This window comes from Nyctereutes procyonoides, unplaced genomic scaffold (assembly GCF_905146905.1).
Source record: "Nyctereutes procyonoides isolate TBG_1078 unplaced genomic scaffold, NYPRO_anot_genome, whole genome shotgun sequence".
NCBI lineage: Eukaryota > Metazoa > Chordata > Mammalia > Carnivora > Canidae > Nyctereutes > Nyctereutes procyonoides.
In genome coordinates, this window is record NW_026575125.1 from 72,942,211 (window position 1) to 72,962,060 (window position 19,850).

The following is a 19,850-nucleotide window of genomic DNA, read 5'->3' on the forward strand; positions in this document are numbered from 1 at the left end:
ACAAGCAGACTCCCCCTTGAGTGGGGAGCTCTATGTGGGGCTCGATCCCAGTACCCGGAGATCATGACCTGAGCTGAAGTCAGTTGCTTAATTGAGATACCCAGGCACCCCATCAGTTTCTGTTCTTGAGCCTCTATTACTTTTTTTAAAAAAGATTTTATTTATTTATTCATGAGATACACAGAGAGAGGGAGAGAGAGGCAGAGATACAGGCAGCGGGAGAAGCAGGCTCCATGCAGGGAGCCTGATGTGGGACTCAATCCCTGGACTCCAGGATCATGCCCTGGGCTGAAGGCAGGCACCAAACTGCTGAGCCACCCAGGGATCCCCTCTATTACTTTTTTATAATGAAACATCAAAAGCATTTCCTTCATTGTTTTTTCTTTTTTATTCAGGCATAATTTACATAGTCACATGCATATCTTAAATGTGTAACTCTATTTGAACCTCTATTAATTTTTATTCTTTGAGAAGAATGTAGCACAGAAGAATAAAAACCTTAACTAGACAGCTGGGTATTTGTGTATGTGCACATCTGCATATAATTACATTTAAAATGTATGCTTTTGTTTATGTTTACATTTCAAAAGCATTTAATGTTCAAAATTTCATTGTTCTTTCTTTTAGATATCGTAAAAATTTGACAGCTGCCAAGAAAAATGAGTTGGTACAAAAGGTATGGATGATAAAGTTCTGTGTTAAATCACCATTGTTTAAAAATTGAGTTTGGCATTATATGGTCTCATTCATTTGGGGAATCTAAAAAATAGTGAAAGGGAATAAAGGGGAAAGGAGAGAAAATGAGTGAAAATATCAGTGAGGGTGACAAAACATGAGAGATTCCTAACTCTGGGAAACAAACAAGGGATAGTGGAAAGGGAGGTGGGTGGGGTGACTGGGTGATGGGCACTGAGGGGGGCATTTGACAGGATGAGCACTGGTTGATATGCTATATGTTGATAAATTGAACTCCAATAAAAAAAATTTAAAAATTGAGTTTGGATATATATGATCTATTGGGAATAAGAAAAAAAGGGAGAATAGATTATAATGTTTTTTTCTTTTTCAATAGACAAAATCAGAGTTCAATTTCAGCAGCAAGACCTATCAAGAATTTAATCATTATTTGACAGCCATGGTTGGTTGCCTGTGGACATCCAAACCTTTCCAGAAAGGATTTTATATTGACCCTGATGTGTTAGAAAAAACTGGAGTAGCAGAGTATAAAAACAGTTTAAATTTAGTTCATCACCCTGCTCTATTGAGTTATGCTGTTTCCTTTCTGCTACAGGTAAGGACATTTAAAAGATTTCTAGATTTTATATAGGAATACTGTAATGGCAGTAATGGGAAATGCCATAAATTTAGTGTGTCTGAATTGTAAGACGTGTTCAGTCATTCCTTTTTAAGTGTCAGCTAGATTTTGAGCACTGTGCTAGGTTTTGGGGGTTCAGTTAATTTAAGTAAGCTTCTATCCTCCCAAGAGCTTGGGCTTGTGGCGGGTACAGACTTGTAAATGTTAATACAATACAGTGAGGTGAAATAAGAAAAGGTACAGTTGTGAGAAAGATGGAGTCATATTCAGTTCTGCTTGGGTAGAAATGGTACCAGGTAAGAAAGGCTGTGGAGAAGTAGAAGCTCTCATAAAATCCTTCTTAGACAAGATGGAAGACTGTAGGATAGATAATATAATTAGAATTGGAATCTTCACCAAAGACTGCTGCTTTAATGGATATCAATATGCTGGAAGGGAGGGAGTGTGGTCTTCAGCCTTGTCATTTTCATTTCTTATCACAGTGTTAGATCTTTGTTACTTCATTCCTTTATCAGTGACTTGAGGAATTCAAATGGTGTGCATATCAAACATGTGGATGATGGAACATGATGAAATTACAAATACACTGATAGAATCTAGATTCAGAATTTCCTCAACAGATGAGAACATTGAGGCATCTAACAAAATGAAAAAGAAATGTACAGAATAGGGAGATATTCATTGAATAATTGCTTAATATGTGCATGCAATGAACCAGGCACTGTGGTGAACAAGACACATCTAGGTGTTATCTTCATAGAGCTTACAGTCTAGTTGAGGTGGAAGTCATTAAATAGAATAAAGAATGATGAGGGCAGCCCTGGTGGCACAGTGGTTTAGAGCTGCCTGCAGCCCAGGGAGTGATCCTGGAGACCTGGGATCAAGTCCCACGTCAGGCTCCCTGCATGGAGCCTGCTTCTCCCTCTGCCTGTGTCTCTGCCCCCCCCCCCGTATGTCTCTCATGAATAAATAAATAAAATCTTAAAAAAAAGAATGATGAGTAATACAGGGAAGGTACAGAGGATGATGAAAAAATGTATGAGGGTGCTAACCTGATTCAGGCATTATAGAAGTGATGCTAATCAGAGTTTTGAATGATGAGCATGATCTTGCCAAGACAGGAGCAATATTTGAAGACAAATGCAAAGATAGAGCAGGGGACAGTATTATTTTTCTGTTAGAGGACTAGACTATGATTTAGGCTTTGTAGGCCATGTTGTCCGTGTCAAGACTATTCATTCAACCTTGCCGGTGTAGCATGAAAGTAGCCATAGACAGTGGTAAACAAATGGACAGAGTTGTGTTCTAATGAAAGTTTATTTACAGAAACAGGTATTGGGTTGAGTGTGAGCCATGGGCTATGTTTTGCTGGCCCCTATTTAGAACTTGTCATGTTTGAGGACCTGAAGTAGAATTGTAGGGCTTGAGTAAGGATTCCACCCTAACTGAGGAGAAGTACCCAGGATGGATGCTTTTCCAAAGTATACATCCTTGATTGCTCCCACCCTGAGATTCTGATTTAATAATTCTAGAGTGATATCCAGGATCTCCTTTTTAAATACAATTTTGATATACAATAAGGGTTGAGAACCACTGGGCTAGTCTGTAGCATGATAGAAAATGAGGTCTTGAAATGCAGTCAGGGACCAGATGGTGAAAAGGGTATTATGTAGGCCTTCAAAAACATATTGATTGATTTTAGCATTTGAGTAAAAATTACATTTTTAAGTCCATAGAAGGATTTCAGAGCTGTATAGTTTAGTGCTTTTCTGATATTCTTCTTTTTTCTCACTTCCATAGTAACTTGTCTGATTTATATAATATATAAAAACTTGTTTCAAATCAATAGTATTTATATTGCTGTTAATAATGAGACTACTGGATGAAACTTGAAATAATTTTAGTCCTTTTTCTCTCTGGACTAAACCCTACTAAAATTGTACGGTGCATGTACTATATTTTTGGTACTATATTTTAGGTATGTTTGTTTCAGTTTCTTTTTTTTAAGATTTTATTTATTCATGAAAGACACACAGAGAGAGAGGCAGAGACATAGGCAGAGGGAGAAGCAGGCTCCATGCAGGAAGCCCAGTGTGGGACTCGATCCCGGGACCTCCAGATCATACTCCGAGCCAAAGGCAGATGCTCAACTGCTGAGCCACCCAGGCGTCCCAGTTTCAGTTTCTTTTCATGTTGTAGAGGTTGCTTTTTATAATTTAATTTCATTCATAGAAAATGTAACAGGTTGACCATATTCTGAATTCTAAACTATTGAAATCTTGCTTCCATCCTCCTCTCCTCCTTTTTCTCTTCTCTTTAGGTAGCCATTTTTATTGCTTCTTGTTTTTCCCATCCAGTGTTTTCTTGCCCACAGGTTTTCTAGTATAAAGTAGGGGATGGTTTATAAGAATTCACACTTTTGGCAAACCCGGTGCTTTTACTTCAGTTGCCTTACCCAGTTGAAGGAAGTGCAGCTCAGTTTTGCAGATGATTCCTCTGGATTGGCAAATTGGAAAAAGCCAAGAGGGACTTTGAGAATTAGGTTTACCCATCTGGGTTCTCATCTTCTAGATACTGGCTTACCTTACCATAGATTTTGGAATTCCTTCCCATAGAGTTAGTCTTTGTTACTTTTTTTATTATAAAACTTTTTTTTTAATGTTGTAAATTTCAAACATACACAAGTAGAGAGAATAGTACAATAAACCCTCACATACCCATCACCCAGCTCAGTCTCTACTCCCACCCAGTTTTACCCTCTCACCCCACCCAATTATTTTGGAGCAAATACCAAATGTTATACAATTTTGCTGTAAATGCTTCATTATATACCTTTAAAAGATATGGGTGCTTTTTAAAAATTTGTCTTTTTAAAACAACTTTATTAAGATACAGTTAAAATATAGTACAATTCACACATTTAAAATATACAGTTCAGTGGCTTTTAGTGTATTCACAGAGATGTACATCATCATAATATATTTTATATTGTTTTTTATTATCCCAAAAAGAAACCCTACACCCCTTGGCTGTCACTCCTGTTTTCCCATTCCCCACCCCCATCCTGCAAATACTAATCTATTTTTAGGGGTTCCTGGGTGGCTTAGTGGTTGAATAAATAAAATCTTTAAAAAACTAATATATTTTTATATCTATGTAGATTCACTTATTCTGGAAATTTATGAAAATGAACTCATACAATATGTTATTTTGTGACTGGCTTCTTTCACTTAGCATGTTTTTAAAGGTTCATCTATGACAGAGCACCTATCAGTACTTCATTTGTTTTTATTGCCAAATAGTATTTTTTAGTACAGATGTGCTCCATTTTGGTTAGCCATTAGTTGATGGACTTTTGGGGTATTTCCACTTTTTGGCTGTTACAAATGATGCTTCTATAAAGATTTGTGTACAAGGTTTTGTGTGAACATGTTTTCATTTCTCTTGGGTATATACTTGGGAGTGAGAATGCTGGATTATATGGTACCTCTATGTTTAACTATTGGAGGAACTTCAGACTATTTTCCAAAGTAGCTGTACCATTTTACATTCCTACCAACGGTGTATAAGGGTTCCATTTTCTCCGTATCTTCCCCAAGACTTGTTATTCTTTTTTTAGGATTTTATTTATTTATTCATGAGAGACACAGAGTGAGAGGCAGAGACATAGGAAGAGGGAGAGGCAGGCTCCATGCAGGAGTCTGATGTGGGACTCCATCCCGGGACTCTGGGATCATGCCTTGAGCCAAAGGCAGACGCTCAACTGCTAAGCCACCCAGGTGTCCCACCCTTTGCCCATTTTTAAATGAGGTTATTTGCCTTATTGTTATTGGCTCATTGAGAGTCATTTCTATATTTAGTTTCAAGTTACTTATCAGATAAATGATTTACAAATGTTTCTTACTCTGTAGGCAATCTTTTAATTTTTTATTGATCTCTTGAAGGACAAGCATTTTTAATTTTGGTGAACTTTTAATTTATGAATTTTTTATTTTGTCTCTTGTGCTTTTTAAAAATGATTTCCTATGTCTCTGTCTCCTCAGCCCCTGGCAACTACCATTCTGCTCTTAGCTTCTATGAGTTTGATTATTTTAGATTCAGCATATAAGTGGTATCATGAAGTATTTGTCCTTCTGTGTTTGACTTATTTCACCTAGCATAATTCCTTTCAGGTTTATCCATGTTGTCATAAATGGCAGGATCTCTTTCTTTTTAAAGGCTGCATAAGGGACACCTGGGTGGCTCAGTGGTTGAGCGTCTGCCTTTGGCCCAGGGCATGATCGGGATCGAGTGCCACATCAGGCTCTTTGCAGGGAATCTGCTTCTCCCTCTGCCTGTGTCTCTGCCTCTCTCTCTGTGTCTTTCATGAACAAATAAGTAAAATCTTTAAAGAAACAACAAAGGCTGTATAATATTCCATTGTATGTATATACCACATTTTCTTGATCCATTCATCTATTGATGGATATTTAGGTTGCTTCCCTGTCTTGGCTATTGTGAATAATGCTGTAGTGAACATGTGAGTTTAGATAGGTCTTCAAGATCCTAACTTCAATTCCTTTGGATGTATCCCCAGAAGTGGAATTGTTGGACCATATGGTAGTTCTATTTTTAATTTTTTGAGGAATCTTCATACTGTTTTCCATAGCAAGGCACCAGTGTACATTCCTACTCACAGTATGCAAGGGTACCTTTTCTCTACATTCTTGCCAACATTTGTTATTACTTGTTTTTGATGAAATTAATCTTAACTGTTGCAAGGTGATAATCTCATTATGGTTTGAATTTGCATTTCCCTGATGATTAGTGATGTTGGTCATCTTTTCATGTATCTGGTGGCCATTTAGATGTCTTCTTGGGAGAAATGTCTCTTCAGTTCCCCTGCCCATTTCTTAATTGGGTTATTTGGGTTTTTTTGCTGTTGAGGTAGGAGTTCCTTATGTATTTTGGATATTAACCCTTTATTAGATATATGGTTTGCAAATATTTTTTTTCCATTCAGTATGGCTGATTTTTCACTTTGCTGATTTTTTCGTTTCCTGTAAAAAGCTTTTTAGTTTGATGTTACCCCACTTGTCTCATTTTTGCTTTTGGTGCTTTATCCAAGAAGTCATTGCCAAGGCCAGTATCCAGAGAAGCTTTTTCCCTATATTTTCTTCTAGGAGTTCTACAATTTTGGGTTTTACATTTAAGTCTTTAATCTATTTCAAGTTAATTTTTGTGAGTAGTGTAAGGTAGGGGTCCAATTTTATTCTTTTGCATGTGGACATCCAGTTTTCCCAGCACCATTTATGGAAGAAACTCTCTTTCCCAATTGTATATTCTTGGCATCCTTGTAATTTCTGAGCTCTATTTTGTTTCGTTTGTGTCTGTTTTCATACAAGTACCATACTGTGTGATTACTGAGGCTTTATGTATTTTGAAATAAGGAAGTATGATTTCTCTAGCTTTGTTCTTCTTGCCCAAAATTTTTTGACTACTTGGGGTTTTTTGTAGTTCTTTGTGAATTTCATTATTATTTTTTTCTTTCTGTAAAGAATGCCATTGGGATTTTGATAGGGATTGCATTAAATCTGTATTTTGTTTTGGTTTGTATGGACATTTTACCAATATTAATTCTCTGAATCCATGAACACGAGGTGTCTTTCCATTTTTTGCATATATTCTTTTATTGGTGTTTTATAGTTTCTCCGGGTATAAGTCATTCATCTCCTTTGGTTAAGTTTATTACTAAATATTTCACTCTCTTTAAAGCTATTGTAAATAGAGTTTTCTTAATTTCCTTTTTGAAGATTTTATTTATTTATTTATTTATTTATTTGAGAGAGAGAGAGAGAGAGAGAGAGAGAGAGAGAGAGAGAGAGAGAGAGAAGTAGGAGGTGCCAAGGGGAAAAATCCTAAGCAGACTCCCCACTGAGCATGGAACCCAACCCGGGGCTCAATTTCATGACCCTGAGATCATGGCCCTAGCCGAAACCCAAGAGTTGGTTGTTTAACCAACTGAGCCATCCAGGAGCTCAGCTGTTAGTTGTTAGTGTATTGCTTGTGCTTTTGATGTCATAGCAGAAATCACTGCCTAACCCAAGATCATGAATTTGTTCCTATGTTTTGTATAAGAGTTTTATAGTTTTAGTTCTTTTTTTGAGATTTTATTTATTTATTTATTTATGAGAGAGAGAGAGAGAGAGAGAGAGAGAGAGAGAGAGGCAGAGACACAGGCAGAGGGAGAAGCAGGCTCCATGCAGGGAGCCCCACATGGAACTGGATCCCGGGTCTCCAGGACCACACCCTGGGCTGAAGGTGGCGCTAAACCGCTGAGCCACCTGGGCTACCCAGTTTTAGTTCTTATATTTAGATTTTTAAAATCTATTTTGTGTTAATTTTTGTATAGTATGTGATACAGGTAGGTATCTAATTCCAGTTTTTGCATGTGGCTCTTCGGTTTTCCCAACACCATTTTTTGAAAAGATTATTTTCCTATTAAAATGTCTTAGAACCCTCAAAGATCAATTGACCATAGATACATGGATTTATTTTTGGACTTTCATTCTTTTCCATTGATCTTTGTCTATCCTTACACCAGTACAAAACTGTCTTGTAGCTTTGAAATCAGAAAATACGAGACCTCTAACTTTGTTCTTTTCCAAGGTCGTTTTGGCTATTCTTGTTCTTGAAATTCCATATGAATTTTAGAATTAGCTTGCCAGTTTCTACAAAGAACCAGCTGGGATTCTGATAGGTAATACCTTGAATCCCTAGATCAATTTGGATAGTATTGCCATCTTAATAGTTTTGTCTTCTAATGTATGAACATAGAATGTCTTTCCAATTATTTAGCCTTTGTCAACAATGTTTTATAGTTTTCATAGTATAAGTTTTATACTTCTTTTGTTAAATTTATTCCTGATTATTTTGGGGGTTTTTTTGAGGTTATTATAAATGAAATTGTTTTCTTTCTTTTTTTGAGTATAATTGACATACAGTGTTACATTAGTTTTAGGTGTACAAGATAGTACTTCAACAAGTTTATTTATTAGGCTCTCTTCACCACAAGTGTAGGTACTATCTGTCCCATTACATGGCTATTACAATGTCATTGACTATACTCCTAATGCTGGGTCTTTTATTCACATGACTTATTCCTTTCATAACTGGAAGCCTATTTGCCCCACTTCCCTTCACCCAATTTGCCCAACCCCTCCACCTTTGGCAACTATCAGTTTGTTTTCTGTATTTATAGGTCTGATTCTGCTTATTGTTTATTCATTTGTTGTTTTTGTTTTCTGTTTTATTTTTTTAGATACCACTTATGAGTGAAGTCATTTGGTACTTGTCTTTCTCTGACTGACTTATTTCACTTAGCATTATACCCTTTAGAGTCATTCATGTTATTGCAAATGGAAGAATCTCATTCTTTTTTATGGCCGAGTAATGTTCCTGTGTGTGTGTGTGTGTGTGTGTGTGAGTGAGAGAGAGAGATCCATTCATTTGTGGATATTCCATATTTTGGCTATTGTAAATAATGCTGCAGTAAACATAGAGGTGCATATATCTTTTCAAATTAGTGTTTTCATTTTTATTGTAAATGCCCAGTAGAAGAATTATTGGATAATGTGATAATTCTGTTTTTAATTTTTTGAGGAACCTACATACTGCTTTCCACAGTGGCTGCACCAGCTTGTATTTCCACCAACAGTGTACAAAGGTTTCCTTTTCTCCATATCCTTAGCAACATTTCTTATTTCTTGCTTTTTTGATTTTAGCCATCCTGACAGGTGTAAGGTGTTAATCCCACTGTGGTTTTGATTTGCATTTCCCTGATGATGAGGGATGTTGAACATTTTTTCATGTTTCTGCTGACCATCTATATGTCTATATGGAAAAATATCTATTCATGTCCTCTGCCCATTTTTAATTTGGATTAGTTGCGTTTTTTGGTGTTGAGTTGTATAGGTTCTATATACATTTTGGATACTAACCACTTATCAGCTATATCATTTGTATATATCTTCTCCCATTTTGTTATGTTGCCTTTTTGTTTTGTTGAAGGTTTCCTTTGCTGTGCAAAAGCTTTTTATTTTGATGTAGTCCAAGAGTTAATTTTTTAATTTAAAAATTTAAAAAGCTTTATTTGTTTGAGAGCGAGAACATGAGCAGTAGGCAGAGGGAGACATCAGGATCATAACCTAAGGCACATGCTTAACCAACTGAACCACCCAGGCGCCCCAGTTTGATTTTTTGCATGTAACTGTCCAATTTTCCCAGCACTATTTGTTGAAGAGAATGTCTTCCTCATTGTATAATCTTGCCTCCTTTTTCATAGATTAATTGACCATATAATCGTGGGTTTATTTCTGGACTCCTTATTCTATTCCATTGATCTATGTGTCTATTTTTGTGCCAGTACCATTCATTTTGAGTACTGTAGCTTTGTGTAGTATACCTTGAAACCTGTAATTGTGATATGTCTAGCTTTATTCTTTGTTTTCAACATTGCTTTGGCTACTCAGGGTCTACTATGGTTCCATATAAATTTAAGGATTATTTATTCTAGTTCCGTTAAAAATTGCTGTTGATATTTTGATGGGGATTGCATTAAATCTTTAGATTCCTTTAGGTAGTATAGACATTTTAAAAATTATTTTTTCACTAGTTTCAGAGGTAGAATTTAGTGATTCATCAGTTGTATACAACATCCAGTGCTCATTACATCAAGTGCCCTCCTTAATGCCCATCACCTAATTACTCCTCCCCCCCAACTACTTCCTCTCCATCAACCCTCAGTTTGTTTCTTAGAGTTAAGTGTCTCTTATGGTTTGCCTCCCTGTTTTCATCTTATTTTAATTTTCCTTCCCCTCTTCTATGTTTAACTGTTCATTTTTAAAATTCCACATATGAGTAAAATCATATGGTATTTGTCTCTCTTTGATTTATTTCACTTAACATAATACCCTTTAGTTCCATCCACATCATTGCAGATGGCAAGATTTCTTTCTTTTTGGTGGCTGAATAATATTCGTGTGTGTGTGTGTGTGTGTTTGTGGTTGTGTTTATCACATATTCTTTATCCATTCAACTGTTGATGGACATCTGGGCTCTTTCCAGATAGTATAGACATTTTAACAATATTTTTCTTTTTAATCCATGAACATGGAATGTTTTTCCATTTTTTTGTATCATCTTCAGTTTCTTTCATCAGTGTTTTACAGTTTTCAGAGTATAAGTCTTTCAGCTCTTTGGTTAAATTTATTCCTAGATATTTTATTCTTTTTGGTGCAGTTGAAATTGTGTTGCTTTTTGCTACTTTATTATTGTGTACAGAAATGCAATGGATTTCTGTATATTAATTTTATATCCTGTGACTTTTCTGAATTCATTTATTAGCTGTAGTAGTTTTTTTGTGAGGTCTTTAGGGTTTCATATATATAGTACAATGTCATCTGCAAATAGTGAATGATCTTTTTAATGTGTTATATGTGATTTTCTCCTATTTTGTGGAGGATTTTTGCTATCTGTGTACGTTAGGGATATTGGTCTGAAGTTTTCTTTTTTTGTGGCTTCTTTGTGTGGTTTTGTTATCAGGGTAATGCTGGCCTTGTAGAATATATTTAGAAGCTTTCCTTGCTTTTATATTTTTTGGAATAGTTTGAGGAGAATAGGAATTAAGTCTTATTTAAAAGTTTGGTAGAATTCTAGGCGCCTGGGTGGCTCAGTTGGGTGAACGTCCAACCCTTGGTTTCGGCTCTGAGGAGCGCTGCGTCCACGGGCTGGGCTGTACTGTCAGGAGGCGGGACATGGGGAGCCTCCCCGCCCACCAGCGAGCCCCCCCCCCCCCCGCAGTGGCCTGTTCTACTGTTGTTCTGCCCCAAGCCTCCTGTGGCTACCTGCAGTACAGCCCACCCTCTGAGCTTGGCCTTGACCACCAGCATTGCCCCCAAATGCCCCCAAATGTTCCACACGCTGTTCAACCCACAGTTGCCTGAAGACCTGCACCTGGGCCCGCTCTTCCTCTCCTGGGGGCCAGAGGGGTCTTTCTTACCCTGGCTTCCCACCTGCAGGGAGCCCCCTGCCACCCAGCTCTCACGGCCCCCATCATCCCTGTCGTTTTGCTGGTAATGTTTGCTGCCCCCTATTCTAGTCCGAGAGCTTGTGGGATGGGGGCCAGAGCTGTCCTGGGGATTACTATGTTCACCAGCCAGGCCTTCTCCCAAGGTGTGCAGTGGGTGCCTAATAAATACCTGAGCTTGAAACAAAAAATAAAATAAATAGTGACTCCCTATTCCCTCCTCTCCACAGCCCTTTGTAGCCTCCATCCTATTTTTAGTCTGAGTTTGGCTTAACTCTAGGTACCTCATATAAGTGGAATCATATAGTGTTTGTCCTTTTGTAAGTAGCTTCACTTAGCATGTCTTCAAGATTCATCCCTAATATAGCATGTGTACAGATATTCTTCTTTAAGACTAAATAATATTCCACTATATGTATATATCACATTCTGCTTATCTGTTCATCCTTTTTTTTAAATCTCAGTCCTTATTTATTTAAATTTTTTTCATTTTAGTATAGTTAACACACAATGTTAAATTAATTTTAGTTGTACAACATAGTGATTCAGCTTCATTATGCAATGCTCATCACAAGTGTAGCTGCTGTTTGTCACCATATAATGCTATTACAATACCATTTATTATATTTCCTATGCTGTACCTTTTATTTCCATAATTCATTTATTTCATAACTGGAAGCCTGTAAATCCTGCTCCCCACAATTCATTTTACTTATCTCCCCATAACCCCCTTCCCTCTGGTGGCCATCAGTTTTCTGTATTTATAGGTCTAATTCTGTTGTTTGTTTGTTTATTCATTTGTTTGGTCTTTTAGATTCCACATGAGTGAAATCACTTGGTATTTGTTTTTCTCAGTCTGATTTATTTCATTTAGCATAACATCCTCTAGGTCCACCCATGTCTGTTTTATCCTTTGATGGACACTTGGATTACTTCCCACTTTCAGCTCTTGAAAATAATGCTACTGTGAATATGGGTATAAAATTATCTGTTCAAGTCCTTGCTTTCTGATCTTTCAGGTGTATACCCAGAAGTGGAATTGCTGGATCATATAGTAATTCTACTTATATTTTTTGAAGAAACACTGTATTGTTTTCCATAAGTGTTTCCATATTAAATTTATATTCATACCAGCAGGGCACATGGGTTCCAATTTCTCCATGGCCTCACCAGCACTTCTTATTTTTTGATTTTTTAAAATAAACATTCTGTGGATGTGAGGTAGTATTTTGTTGTGGGTTTGATTCTCATTTCCCTCATGATTAGTGATATAGAGCATCTTTTCATGTGCTCATTGGTCATCTGTATATCTTTTTAGGAGGAATATCTATTCAAGTCTTTCACCCATTTTTTTCAAATCAGGTTATTTGTTTTTTTGTTGTTGAGTTGTAGGAGTTCTTTATATAAGAAGTCGGGATATTTACCCCTTATCATATAAGTGATTTACAAATATTTCTCTCCTATTCCATAGGTTGCCTTTTCATTCTGTTATTTGTATCTGTTGATATGTAGGGGTTTTTTTAAGATTTTATTTTTTTATTCATGAGAGACAGAGACAGGCAGAGACACAGGCAGAGGTAGAAGCAGGCTCCATGCACCGGGAGCCCGACATGGGATTCGATCCCGGGTCTCCAGGATCGCGCCCTGGGCCAAAGGCAGGTGCCAAACCGCTGCGCCACCCAGGGATCCCTTACTTTGGGTTTAGTTTGCTTTCCTGTTTCTAGTTTCTTAAGGCAGTATGTTAGATTATTGAATTTATATCTACCTTCAGAGTCTTTAAGTGCTGGTTTTTAAAAAGCAGTCTTTGCCAAATTTTCTTATTTTCTGGGGCGTGGGTCCTCGGAACTCATGATTTCATCCTGGAAGTGGAACTTTATGTGGATACTTTTTATCATAAAGCAACTACGTTCAGTTTCTTGAATATCCTTCTAGAGACATACTGTATATTTCTCTGTAAATGATCTTTTACAACACTGTATACCATATTTACTTTTCTGCCTCTTGAATTTTTTTTTTGCCTCTTGAATTTTTGACTTAATATCTAGGCTTATGTTTTATTTTTGTACATAAAGGGCTGCCTCATTGTTTTTGATGTTTCCATAGTATTCCATCATATGAATCTATGTTAAAGTTAAGCATATAAGTTGTAAATTGAACATTTAAGTTTTTTCTAGTTCTGTTATGAAATTATACTCTAATGAATATTCTTAAACCATATACACCATTTCATACATATATAAGTGTGTCTGTGGGTAAAATTGCGCTAACTGGATTGTTTTCAATGTGATTTTTTGATTTTGTTGGGTATCATTAATTGCTTTTAGTAGAAGTTATTTTAATTTTTTAAAAGATTTTATTTATTTATTTGTTTGTTTGAGATGGAGAGCACAAGCTAGGGGACAGAGGGAGAGGGAGAAACAGGCTCCCCACTGAGCAGGGAGCCCAACATGGGGCTTGATCCCAGGACATCGGGATCATGACCTGAGCCAAAGGCAGATGCTCAACCAACTGAGCCACCCAGGCACCGCCCTCCCTTTTAAGATTTTATTTATTTATTTCTAGTTCTTATTTGGCAAAACTTATAATGAATTATAAATAGAATAGGATTGATGTTCTTAAGTCAAATAATTTTTTCATCTAGATTGTGTGGTAGAAGACTGAGTCTCTAAAGTAGTAAATATTATCAACACGAACAAAGGTAAACAAACTTGTTTTGGAGGATCAGGAATTGATATTTAAATCAGAAAATCAGAAAAGTTTTTAAAATGTTGAAGGAAGGTTGGTTCTTACTGGAAGGTTTAAATTCTAGTGGCATAGAGTGCATTTGGCAAAATGTGAAACTGCCCTTTTTGTTGGTTCTGAAAATACTAGGCTTTAATGTCAATCTGGGTTTTATGAGAGTGCCTTTTGAGCCCTTCTCACCAACTAAATATCTTACCTTTGAGATGGTAGAAATAACCTCTGATACCATGGCAGTATGATTTAATTCTGATGTTTTATCTTATGGAATTTTACAATTGTAATATTTAAAATTAGTGTTTTAGAGATAATTTAGTAAATTTAATTTGGTCAGTCTGTTCTCAGTATCAAAGAGTCAAAATATTTTGGACATTTGTAGAGCTTACATTTCAGGAAATTCTGAAGCTTTAGATTTTATTAGCATAATTACCTTTGAATCAGTAGTTTCTCTTTAAATTTTTTAAAATTATTTTTTATTTTTTAAAGATTTTATTTATTTATTCATGAGAGACAGACAGAGAGAGAGAGAGTCAGAGAGACACAGGCAGAGGGAGAAGCAGGCTCCATGCAGGGAGCCCAATGTGGGACTCCAGGATCACGCCCTGGGCTGAAGGTGGCGCTAAACCACTGCGCCACCCGAGCTGCCCAGTAGTTGTTTCTTTATTCATTCAACAAATATTTATTTTGTGTTCACTATGCTTCTCATACTGGGAAGATAGTGCCTGAGAAGACAGATACCATCTATGCCCAAATTGAGTTTGTGTTCTAATGAGAACGAACAGTAAATAAGTAATGAAATAAGTAAACATGATAATTTTGAATTTTGAGAAATGCTGTGAAGGACATAATCAGGGTGGGGTAAGAGAAAGAGTGATTGGGGAGTTGTCAGGAATGGGTGTTCAAGAAAGGCTTTTTGCGGAGGTGGCATTTGGTCTAATATTTCTTCTAAAAGATGAGAATCAGCCGGCCTAGGAATAGCTGGAATAAGAGAATTCCAGGTGGTGAGAATAGTACACTGGCTCAAGGGGTTCAAGGAGAAAAGGAAGGCTGGTATGGTTTATAGCTTAAGGAACAAGAGTGAGAATGGAATGAAATAAGAGCAGAGATTCAGGGGCTGTGTCTTTTACAGATCTCTTTGAAGTGCCATGGGAAACAATTGAAAAATTTAAAGCAAAGTCATAGTACGGCCTGAGTTTATGTTTATTGACAGAGATTACTTTGGCTATTTTGTGGAGGATAGAGTTATAATGAGAGGCCCAAGTAGCTGCAGGGGCGCCAATTAGGAAGCTGTTGGTGGAGTCTGGACAAGAGATACTGATAGAGATTTGTGTACATGTAGTGGTAGTGGAAATGGATGGAAGTGGATTGATTTGAGATATATTGCAAAAAGTTGGACAGGACTTGATGAATGGCTTCATTAGAAGTGGGAGGCAAACCGTAAGAGACACTGAACTCCAGGAAACAACTGAGGGTTACTGGAGGGAATGGGGGAGGGGGGAAGGGATAACTGGGTTATGGGCATTAAGGAGAGCACTTGATATAATGAGCCCTGGGTATTATATGCAACTGATGAATAGCTAAATTCTACCTCTGGAACTAATTTTAAAAAGTGGGAATGAGAGAAAGAAAAGGACTTTTGAGTTTAAGAAGATATTTTTTGCAAGCTATATTTTTTTAAAGATTTTATTTATTTATTCATGAGAGATACAGAGAGAGAGAGAAAGAAGAAGGAAGGAAGGAAGGAAGGAAGGAAGGAAGGAAGGAAGGAAGGAAGGAAGGAAGGAAGGAAGGAAGGAAGGAAGGAAGGAAGGAAGGAAGGAAGGAAGGAGTGAGTCAGGGACAGACATAGAGGGAGAATCAGGCTCCTCACAGGGAGTCTGATGCGGAACTTGATCTCTGGACCTGGGATCACGCCCTGAGCTGAAAGCAGACGATCAACTGCTGAGCTACCCAGGCATCCCCAAATTTTATTTATTCATGAGAGAGAGAGACATAGGCAGAGGGAGAAGCAGGCTCCCTGCAGGGAACCTGATGTGGGACTCTATCCTAGGAACTTAGGATCACACTCTGAGCCAAAGAAGGCAGATGCTCAACCACTAAGCCACTCAGACGTCCCTATATAATTCTTTTTTTTAAATAAGATTTTATTTATTTGAGAGAAAGCAAGTGAGAGAGAACACAAGTTGAGGGGAGGGGTAGGGGAAGAAGCAGACTCCCTACTGAGCAGGGAGCCTGACCCGGGACTTGATCCCAGAATTCCAGGATCATGACCTGAGCTGAAGGCAGACATTTAACCAACTGAGCACCCAGGCACCCAGTTTTGAGGTTTTTTTAATTGAGCAACTGAGTTGATGGTGGTTCCATTTATTAATAATAGGAATACTGGTGAAAAACAAGAGAGGTTATTTTGGTTTGGGGGGAGGGCAAGTTGAGACTCAAATTCTGTTTTGATCTACCTAAGTTTGAAATGTCTGTAGACATACAAGAAGTGGAAGTATAGGCAGTTTGAAGCTAGGCTTGGAGTTCAGGAGAAAAGTTGGAATTAGAGAAATAAATATGGAATTCATCAGCATGGAGTATATTTAATCAGTAAAAACACATGTTCTTTTCACTTTTTAACTTCTCAGAGATCAGGGCGTGTCTTGCAATTGATGTCAGCCAGGCAGCAATGAAAATATAGTTGTCGTTTACTGTTTTTGAGTATGTCCAGGCAGATTACCAGAATCAGACCTTGCAGGATGGTTGTTAGCAGGTTGGGGAAATAACTTGGAGGAAATATTGGAACACTCCTTTAAGCCCCAAAAAACAAATGCCTTGGAGGAAGAGGGGAGGGAAGCAGTATATCATACTTGTTATGGACTTTCCTTTGAAGCAGAAACCAAAAGTAGGTTATGTTTATGTAATTGGGACCCCAACACTAGTATCTTTTAGTTTTTTGAGAAACGTTGCATTGCCAACACTTTGGCACAGAAGATGATACTGTGTGAAAAACATAATTATCTATGGCTCTTGAGTAGAAAAGTAATTCAGAAGAGTAGAACTCCAAATATAAAATTTTAGAAATACTTTTCACTACTTAATTTTGTTTATATTTACCATTTCATGTTTATAAAAATGATATATGATCAAAATCTGCCTACATCTAAAAATCATCATAAAAGAAAAATTCTAAGTGTTAAGAAGACATTGTGCTATACATAGTTTAATAGGCATAGTTTTTTCTTAGTAATATATAAAAAATGTTTGTTATAGAATTGATGACTTTTCATTGAAATACAGTGGGTGATAGTTAAAGATAGGAAAATATGTGGGATTGCCTAGGTCTGAGTTTTCATAATTAGTTTTTATAGAATCTCCTGTGTACACAGACTGCCTCACTAGACTTCCTCCTCATCCCTTAAAACTCAGTTCAGGTATCCTTTACCTCAGCAGATGCCTTCTCTAATATCTTCTATCTTCACTCCAGTGGCTGAACACAGATTTGAGGCCATAAATTAGCAAAATGGAGCTCCCTTTATTCGCTGTAATCTCACTTTTCCTTCTGTTTGTGCTATTAGGGAGAAATATGGAAGGTTATAGTGAGTGTTGACCTAAAAGGAATCCAAGAATGATAGTAGGAATAAAATGTAACAAATGAGTCAGTGAAGAGCCATCTTAATTTTCTGGTAATTTTTGCTAACCAAATATTTCTATCTCCTATCTCCCCACTTTTTTTGTTGTTTTGTTTTTGTTTTTAAGGAGTGGCCAGAAGAAAGGACAACAGTAAACATGAGCTCTATTCGGGTAAATAAATTTTATTTTCATCATGTTTCAGGAATTTACTATAGCTTTATTTTATCAAAAAATTTGTACTTTTACTTTTCTCCCAGTCTTAAGCCTGCTGCCTCCACAAAATCAAAGTGAAATGTTTGCCTCCTGAATTCATTCCAGTGACTTTTATGTGAATTTATTAGCATTTACCCTCTACTTCCTAAGATAGAACTCCTCATAATTTGATTCTTGCCATTATATCTGTGCATTGTCTCATTTTATAGTACAGTTGCATGTATTCAAAGTGTGACTGCCATGAGGCTGATTTAACAAAACCTAACATAGTTGTCTCATTATTATAGAAACTCTGCTGTGTACATATTTAATCTAGACAGTAATATAACAATGTCTGCTCCCATGTTATCTATTTTAGATATTAAATTTCTAGAACAAGGGAATGATGACCCATTTCCATTTCATAGGACGTGTTCAGTTGGATAGCTAAAACTTTTTGCCAATAAAGTAAAAGGAATGTTTAGCCTTTAAACTTTGGGTACTTTCTGGTTTGAATGTTACTTTAGGGCCTGAGTTCCAGTTAGGAACCTGGCCCCTCTGAGCTAACCCTTGATATGTGCATTCAGGACATTGGGAATTTTTACTAGGAAAAGAAGAGAAGACAGAATAAGCACAGTAAATATTTCACAAGTAATCTTCCCTTTTTTGTGCCTGCAGGGAAAGAAATGGAACTGGTATTTGGACTATTTATTTTCAGAGGGGTTACAAGGCTTGAAACTTTTCATAAGAGGTAGTATTCATCATTCTTCTGTCCCCTGATCAGAGAGCATAAACCACCTCATCAACATTAAATGAATTTAGACTTAAATGAACCGATCATACTGGACTAAATTCCTTTCCTTGTTGCTAGAGAGGCCAAATGGCTCAACTTGAGTTTCCATAATCTTTTCATCAATAGACTGTCATCCTCAGGGAGTACTTGAACTGGCCTTCTATGCATGGCTCCAGAGAGCCTCAGTGTGGCTAACTATATTTTTCAGGATCTAGATTCTTTGGCCCACTATTGAATAATGACTTCATCATCAAGCCCTGCCTTCTACCAAATTATACATCTGTTATGTGGTGGGATTTTTCACATTCTTGTGGACTGTAAATTGTGTTGATGGAAGAGAGCAGGTAATATATAATATATAGTGGCAATTTAGCCACAGACATACTCATGTAAAATGCCCTGCCTCTGCAACCTCTGGTGATATTGCCATTTTCCTTATTGTGAACAACAGTGTCAGCCATCAAGTTAATTGTATATAACATGTTTAACTGTGAAAGCTAGCTCTAACTAATTGGTAGATTAGGAGCCTGGGCCTTCACTGGTAGCAATTTGAAGAGAGAAGGCAGTGGAAAGGATTGTGGGATAATCTAAAATGTTCCTATTTATACTAGTTTGATTTCACAAAACTGTACTATATTGTGTATGTGTATTATGTATATGTTACATATCCCATTTGTAAGTGTTCAGGCTCAAATAAACTGAGACTTTATTTTCAGGGATAATTCTGAGACTTAAAAAAATTATAGCTAGAATATCTTGCTGAAAATTCAGCTTCACTGCTACTAAGTAACTCTTTGTCTTTTAATAAAATTCATATCATTTGAGAGAAATTAAGCTGAGTTTACTTTTGTTTGTAAGGGCATATTCTAGAGGGTTTTTTTTCTTTTCTTTTTTTTTGTTTTTTTTCTTTAAAGCAAAACAAAACTATATTATTGGGTAGTGTTCAGATTAGAATCCCATTCATTATTTGATTCAATACATATTTACCTTGCTTACTATGTGACAGATATTTTTTTGTGTTGGTTGTATAGCTATGACCAATACAAAGTACTGCTTTTGTGGGATTTACTGTATCCCTTTGGAGAAGACTTATAAAAATATAAGCAAAAATATAGTATGAGGTGCTATAAAGA

At 36.7% G+C, this 19,850-nt stretch overlaps 1 protein-coding gene across 2 annotated transcripts in view; it reads left to right on the forward strand.

The window, feature by feature from the left end:
* The window catches only part of CENPI (centromere protein I), a 73,212-nt gene extending 53,690 nt beyond the window's left edge, over window positions 1-19,522 (forward strand). For both annotated transcript variants that reach the window (XM_055338217.1, XM_055338218.1), the window contains exons 18-21: window positions 628-676; window positions 1,073-1,291; window positions 17,859-17,903; window positions 18,603-19,522. In XM_055338217.1, the coding sequence (XP_055194192.1) occupies window positions 628-676; window positions 1,073-1,291; window positions 17,859-17,903; window positions 18,603-18,704 (415 nt within the window). In that variant the 3' untranslated portion in view covers window positions 18,705-19,522. The remainder of the gene's footprint in view (window positions 1-627; window positions 677-1,072; window positions 1,292-17,858; window positions 17,904-18,602) is intronic.
* The last annotated feature ends 328 nt before the right edge of the window (window positions 19,523-19,850 follow it).